This window comes from Frieseomelitta varia, unplaced genomic scaffold (assembly GCF_011392965.1).
Source record: "Frieseomelitta varia isolate USP_RPSP 00005682 unplaced genomic scaffold, Fvar_1.2 scaffold_314, whole genome shotgun sequence".
Taxonomy (NCBI): domain Eukaryota; kingdom Metazoa; phylum Arthropoda; class Insecta; order Hymenoptera; family Apidae; genus Frieseomelitta; species Frieseomelitta varia.
In genome coordinates this window covers 74,425-82,091 of record NW_025110051.1, presented here as the reverse complement: position 1 = coordinate 82,091, position 7,667 = coordinate 74,425, and the positions used below count along the sequence as shown (strand labels likewise).

The 7,667-nt window shown below is 37.0% G+C and overlaps 1 protein-coding gene across 1 annotated transcript; it reads left to right on the top strand.

Annotated features, from left to right (window-relative positions):
• The first annotated feature begins 1,419 nt into the window (after positions 1-1,419).
• Positions 1,420-7,211, top strand: LOC122529879 (probable tubulin polyglutamylase TTLL9). The gene is made up of 5 exons (XM_043656383.1): positions 1,420-1,590; positions 4,037-4,358; positions 5,066-5,200; positions 5,741-6,034; positions 6,746-7,211. The coding sequence occupies exons 1-5, from the start codon at positions 1,420-1,422 to the stop codon at positions 7,204-7,206; spliced, it is 1,383 nt and encodes a 460-aa protein (XP_043512318.1). The 3' UTR covers positions 7,207-7,211.
• Positions 7,212-7,667: the final 456 nt, after the last annotated feature.

Here is a 7,667-nt window from a genome sequence, read left to right as displayed (position 1 = left end):
TCTCTATTCCGGCGCTCTAACACGAGGCTCCCATAGGTGCCACCGCGCGAACCAACGGTTCACGGATTAATTCTGAAAGCATCGTGATTGTGATCGCGAAATATATTTCGGCTACGACATTTCGAACGGGAGGAGGAGGAAACCTGATGCACTTGCACTTGCATTTGCCCTTGCAAGCTGTTTGAGACGAGATTTTAACTTTAATTCCCCCGCATTGTGAGAATTTAACGTGTTTAATTTGAAGCTGAATTATTATTACGCGCAGTGATTAACGACAATTATCTTATCAATACCTTGTTAACGCTATGACTGCCCGGCGGGATGTTTGAAGTGACAGTTGCGTGCAAGAGATGCGTGTATACATTATTACTTGCTGGAACTATCATTGTAGAAATTTTATAAATAATTTGTAGGAATTTTGATAAAAAGATGGTTGTTTATTTAAAGTTAAATAAAGAAAATTCATTTAATAATGATTATAAAGTGACGTTTTACACTATTTCCTTAATTGCTAAACTCGCTAGACTCGCAGCTCTCAACTCACTCTCTTCTCTCTCTCTCTCTCTCTCTCTCTTTCTCTCTCTCGCGCGCGCAACTCTCAATTCACTGTCTCCTCTCTCAAAACTCACTCTGTACTCTCTGACCTCCCGACACTCGCTCCTTTCTTCCTCATCTGCACAAAATTCGTCATTCATACACACATACATACAAACGCATCCGTACCCTTAATGTCTTGGACGCTAGGCCTGGAGGGCTAGCCATAAACAATCCCAAGTCCCAGGTCTAACTTTCTCTACAGTTTATGGTACGTCACTTGGAACATCTGCAATTGTTGAGCACTGGAGAAATCTCTGGGCCCTTCCCCAGAACTTGCCCAATTGTACTTCCCACAATTGTACAATTTTATTATTTTAAGTATAGCTAGAACAATCGAACCTGTCGATAAGAGTGATTTCAGACTTTCGTGTTTTACAAGTGCTCAAAAGACGTTCCTCTCTTAATTATGATCTACTCTTTAAAATAATACGCATGTTTCTGTGTATGATGTTCTCTTACAATTTTGTTTTATACAATTTCTTTTTACAGAAAACGTTCTTCAGAATTCCTGTCAAACTGGGATAATACAAAGATTCAAAGCTCGTGGCGTGGTCAGTTCAAAACCATGATTTGTAGAAAATATCGGCGACTACTAAATTCACCTGTATATTACTCAATGATTTGAATTTGCTCGAATAAAATTATGCAACGAATTCAGTTCATTCATCTTAACCAATAAATACATCTACGTGATACAATATAATATAATCATAACTAAAAACAACTTAATCGTATAATGATATAATGATATAATCGTGTAGCAGTAAAAAAAAAATGTAACTCTCAATCAAACGAAATACCATACTTAATCGTTCTGCAACCATGTCAAAGAACACAGGAGCAAGCCAGGAAAACGAAGAGAACGTGTCAGCGCCGGAAAGGAGGAATTCGACCACGAAAAGAAGGCAAAACGGGGACGACAAGGTCATCAGGTTCCGCTGTGACTTCCCTTCGACGCAGGTTAAGGTGATGTTGGCCAGAGGATGGACCCAGGTAAGTAATGAAACGATCTTAACGAACGAGGAACGGAAAGTGGAAACTCGACTCGCGTGTAAATGCGACTCATTATGTTAACTGCGTTTGGTGAGTATGCTCATCACGCGAAATCGCTTTGAAGAAAATTATTTAAAAAAGTCACTGTTACTTCTGCTGCTCAAATTAAATTAAAGTTAAAATTATTAAAGAAGCAGCGAAAAAATGCTGTTCAATTAAGACAGCGAGGAACCTTTATAAAATGTATGTACAATACACATTTGGAAGAGCCAATGATTGGGAATAATTAAAAATTAAAAGTAAAATGTCGCAAACGTAAGAGATTTTTAGAATCTGGCGAAATTTAAAATTCGGAATTTGAAAAATTAAAAATCCATAATTTAGAGAATTTTTTTTAGAAATCAAAAGGCAAGCAAAAAGAATTCGAAAAGAAATTCGTTCGAAAAAAAATTACATACAAGAAATACATAGAGAAATACATAGAGAAAGATGACAAATTGTTTCTGTTTGCAAATACATTGATATTATCGACAGAATTTAAGCATTTGTAGTTCTTTTACTTAAATATTATTCTTTCTCGTTATTTTTTAATTGCTCATAGCCGAGCAATTAACAGATCAAGAGCTTTTTTTTATTGCTTGAATCACGAAATGACCGCTTTCCCTCAGGTAAAGATAAAGGCAAGCGTTTTTATACTTGTGGTATAAAAAAAGAAACCGATTTCAACCGTAGCAAAGGGAGATTGAGAAGGACCTTGTTACATAATTGAGATCTAGCTTCTTAAATATAAAGTCTTCCGAGTTTATATTTAGTAATTAAAATATCGATTGAAAGTTTCTTTTAGGCCGAAACTAGGACAAGGAAATATAAATATTCATTTACAGGTCAACGCTCTAATGAAATTTGAAGTTTAACAAATTTTTTTTTTTTTAAACTAAAGGAGAACCAAGAGAGTCTTAAACCTTTCATTTTTTCGTTTTCACACAAATAAAACTGCGAATATACAAAGAGTTAAACTAGAAACAAAATTATAACTACAGAAGCTTCCTTACTGCTTTTTTTTTTTTTTTTATAGGAAATACTTCTGCGACGCGGTAAGTTTTTGAATTTTCCAGAAATGAAAAAGATAACTTGGTTAATTCTCCTTAAGTATCCTACATATTCTATATATTCGTCAAATAACACGTACACTGTATTATTAATATTATAAATATCGACTGTCTCTTGAACAAATGTTACAGCTTCATAATTGATTTCACTTCAACTTTCAAACGCAGTAATGTAGCAAATGTGCAATTAAAAAACGACAATAGCTGTCTCCAATCTGCTGAAACCAAACTCTAAACTCGACGAGAATAATTTAACCAAACGAGATAAAGTTACAAATTTGAAATTGGCGAGTTAACGAGCGCTCAATGAAAATCGACCAACCATTACACTCGAGACGAATAAATCACGCGTGAACACTAATTCGACTAATTGTAGAACAAAACGGAGGCTTTCGATTAACGAAATGATACACGCGAGAGTGAACTGTGCAAAAACAGCGGGGGGGGGGGGGGGGGGGGGGGGGGGGAAAAGGAGGAGGAGGAGGAAAGATGCATACATGCACGTGTTACAGCTCCCAGAAGCAGGAAGCAATTTATTATTCGACACAATTCGCGGTAATCGTATCCACGAATAAATTACACTTCCTGACACTAATATATCGTCGAGTGACCCTCCCACGCGAATCCTGAAGGGATTAGGCCAGCTCTTGAACGCGTGAAATTCATAGTAATCAAGTTTTCCCACCATCTCTTCTTCTAAAGGAACGAAATAAACTTCACGAGGTTCAAACAGACTCTGCTCTTATCTACCTTTATATATATAAAGGTTCAATTTCACATTGTGATCCGATCTCTTAAAATTTTGTATTTCGAGTTTCACTTGTTAGAATTATAGATGCCTACTTGGTGCATTATATGTATATTAGATGTATAATCACCGGATGTATAACAGTTAATAAATGTCTGTTGAAGAACGAATATTATTTGCGGCTCTGACGGTGTATTTTGTTATCAAAAATGCCAGACACATATGTTGTAGATATTGAAGAAACTTGTATCAAATGTGTAATACAATGAGTTATTTACATAATAATAAATAAAAAATAAAATAATAAAACAAAAATAATTACAACGTAATGATATAACATTTTATAAAAGAATATATTACACACATTCGTCACAGGGGGCAAAGTTGTGAGTTAAGAAAACTCCCATGCAATCATTTGACAAAAAACAGATGAAAAATATACAACAAATATTATTCAACAAAGTCCTCGCTCCAAATTTCCCTTTCACCTCATTCTTTCGTAAAAGAAAAAAAAAAGAAGAAAATTGCGAAAGAAATCACTATCATAAATTTACCATCTTTTTGAACTTTCTTCTTCAAGGTAACAGAGCCTAACGACCAAAACTGGCACCTCTGGTGGTGCGAGGTTAACGACGTTCGCCAAGCTTTGGACCTGAAACTAGCTCCCCATCAGAGAATTCCTCACTTCCGTAACCATTACGAACTGACACGAAAGAATTACTTGTACAGAAATTTGAAACGATATAAGAAATTGTTACTGAAGTCGAATAAGATGGACGAGGCTAAACTATGCGACGGCATGCCGCTGACTTATGAACTACCCAACGACTTTAGATTATTTGCGGAGGAGTATCACAAGCAGCCTGGATCTACTTGGATCGTGAAACCTGCAGGAAGATCGCAGGGCAAAGGTACAGTTGTCACAAGCAGATCGTAGATATTTGTTTGCGTTTTTAGGGAAACTTGGAATATAATAGAAATATAATGTTTTCTAATAAGTATTTTACTTATTAAATGTCACATTATTGTTATAAAAGTAAGTAAATAAATGTAAGAACGAATATTTCGTTTTCAATGTGCTTTAGATATTTTTCCATATTGTGTGTTATGCTCTGCACGTAGGAATCTGTAGGAAATTTAAAGATGCAACAACTTGAAAGTGCATTGAAAATATTCCCATGAAATATCCGAAGTATTACACTTTTTTGTAATATTCAGTAAGCGTAAAATAATTTTCGATATAATTTAATCTCTTCGATATAGAAATCGTGTAAAAATTCCTGCATCTATCAAAAAAAAAAAAAAAAAAAAAAAAAACAACTCTATCGTGGAATATCTAACAGAACGAAATTAGCAGATAAATACTTAATATCGCTGATAACCCAGTAGTAAGACTGATGAAACCAAAAAAAAAAAAAAAAAAAAAAAAAATGAAAGAAGGAAGTAAAATTGTAAAATTCTACGTAACAGGCTAAAGTAACAAACCAATTTCATTTTCGTCACTTATCATTTCAACTGATCAAATTGTTTCACGAATTTTTACACGAATTTGCATATTTATTAAAATCCGAGAATAAACTCACGATCGTGATCCTCCTCTACGATCTACAATTAACAGGCATCTTCCTGTTCAGAAAGCTGAAGGATCTGTCCGAGTGGTGTAGCAAGGAGTTTGGCCAGCAAGTGGAAACAACACCGCCAACGGAGACTTTCATCGTGCAGAAATACGTGGAGAACCCTTATCTCCTGGCGGGTTAGTCCTCCGAAATAGACTCTGCTACACTCTGCATTCAGTTCGCTTATCGCCAACGAAGAATACCCGTTGTCGAGGAGGACAACCTGCGCTCGCTAGCTCTGAAAAGGAGGTGGCGAGGACAGCGCCCCAGGGCTGAAACCCGCGAATCTTTGCGCTCACATCAGCGTCGCCGAAAGAAGAAGGCATCGTGAATGTCAAACTGTACAAAAGCACTCTGCTTCGATGGTCTTGCAACCTCTGCATAGATACGAGCTCGTTTGTGCATGTTTTGTTCAACTCGTTCATTTGTTTGGACCTGATTGCACGAGGATTTTTTTCTTTTTCTGATTCGATACTGTAGGAATCTTCTCGAAAGAGAAGGCTTCCACCTACGATTCACGTAGGAAACTGCGAGTTTGTCAACGAATTGGAACATTTTAGAATCACTTTTCAACCGTAAAACTGTGGGAATGCTAAAACCTAGTGCAGGACAAGTTTTTATGATCTCGTGATTTGTGAAACACTACTACTCTACAGTATTTCGGTGAACGATTTCAGGCAGGAAATTCGACCTACGTATTTACACTCTGGTAACCTCGTTCCACCCTCTGAAGGTTTGGTTGGCCAGGGAGGGATTCGCGCGGTTGTCCGGCGAGTTGTTCGACCTGGAGAACATAGATGATAGCAGAGTACACTTGACTAACATGGCCATACAGTTGAAGACTCAAGCAAGTGACGACGATAAGCAAGAACTGAAGAAAGGTTGCAAATGGGCGTTGACGAAGGTTAGAGAATATTTAACTGCGAGGCACGGGCCCGACGCTATCGAGGCTTTGTTTCAACAAATTGCTGGTTAGTTTGTTACTAATTAACACGTTGTTAGTAATTGTCACGTGCACGAGCACATTTTCCCTCAAAAAAAAAACGCGGTTTTCGAGTTGTTGTTATAATAATGTCGTTGCAGGGACAGTCTTCGGTTAATTCTGAAAATTTTATTTATTCATCTTGATGATGCTAAATCGATACTGAATTTAATTTGATTTGATTGGTCGATCTTCCTGATTCGTGCAACATTTTGTAAATACCACTCGTTATAAATTTTGCGCACAAATTAATCGATAACGCGAAAAAGCGAAAAGTGTAAATTATATATATATATATATATGTTTTATTAATAAAGATGAAAATACACACTTTTCACTTTTTACGCAAAGACGGAATATACGTAGGTACGTACATATACATGTACATACATCGCATTCTCCAAGTCGTTTAAATATTCATACATAATACTTTTTAAATTTGCAACAACACTTTTATAATCTTCGTTCAAATATTCTTAAATGTTGCCAAACACTCTACGTGAATTCTGTAGAATTTTTAAACTATTAAATACCATGAAATTTGCATAAAATCTCCATTTGAATGAAACGAACGAATAAATTTCGTCGCATTCGGGCGAGGCAGTGGCCTCGCCGCAAGTAGCCTAAAACAGAGTTGCCTGCACCTCGATTTATTACGACCGACTCTCCCCCGCCATAAAACCATTTATCGATCGCACAGGCGTGATAATGGCCAGTTTGCTAGCGGTGCAGTCGGTGATCATGCAGGGAAAGAACTCGTTCGAGCTGTACGGCTACGATACACTTCTCGACGAGGATCTGACGCCTTGGTTGCTGGAGGTGAACGCCTCGCCGGCGTTGACCGGCACCGATACCGAGGATTATCGGCTCAAGTTCGATCTCGTCGACGACGCGCTAAACGTGCTCGACCTCGAGGCTCGTTTCTCCGGCAGGGAGACCAGAATCGGCGGTTTCGACCTATTGTGGAACGACGGCCCGGTGTGGACTCATTGTCCAAATCCGTCTGTTTGCGGCGAACCACCGACCGATCTTCGAAAACTCAACGTTTTCCTTGGAGCACGGAACGACAGAGTTGAACAATTACGTCGACTCCGGCAGTGTTTGGAGGAAAAGAAGAGCAGGGTGCAAAACGATCGAGCGAAAGTGAGAAATCGAGAGTGAAGAAAAGGCTGGGAGTTTCAACCCTTTGGAACAACCTCCTTTTCACAGCTGTTGTTTGTTAATACAATATTCACTAATTAATTAATTAATTAATTAATTAATGATGTATTGATACATTAACATTATATATTCAATGTAATTGTAATCAATGTCATAAATACGAATAAAATATATTTATTAAAATATTATTTTATATATATGAATTTTAGAAAATTCCACAACAAAATTCTTCTGCAAAATTCTTCTTTAAACTTACGTTCCAGATATGTCGTTCCCAAAAACTGAAATATTAAATAGACGTCAATATAATAGACGTCACAAACACACGAGACACTTCTACTCGCAATTTATCAAAACTCCAGTGAGAGACTTACGTTTCAAAGATCGAAACTTTACGCGAGTAGAACAAATTAATACCTCAATTTCAATGTACATCTCTCTGGGGCACTTTTATAAAAAAA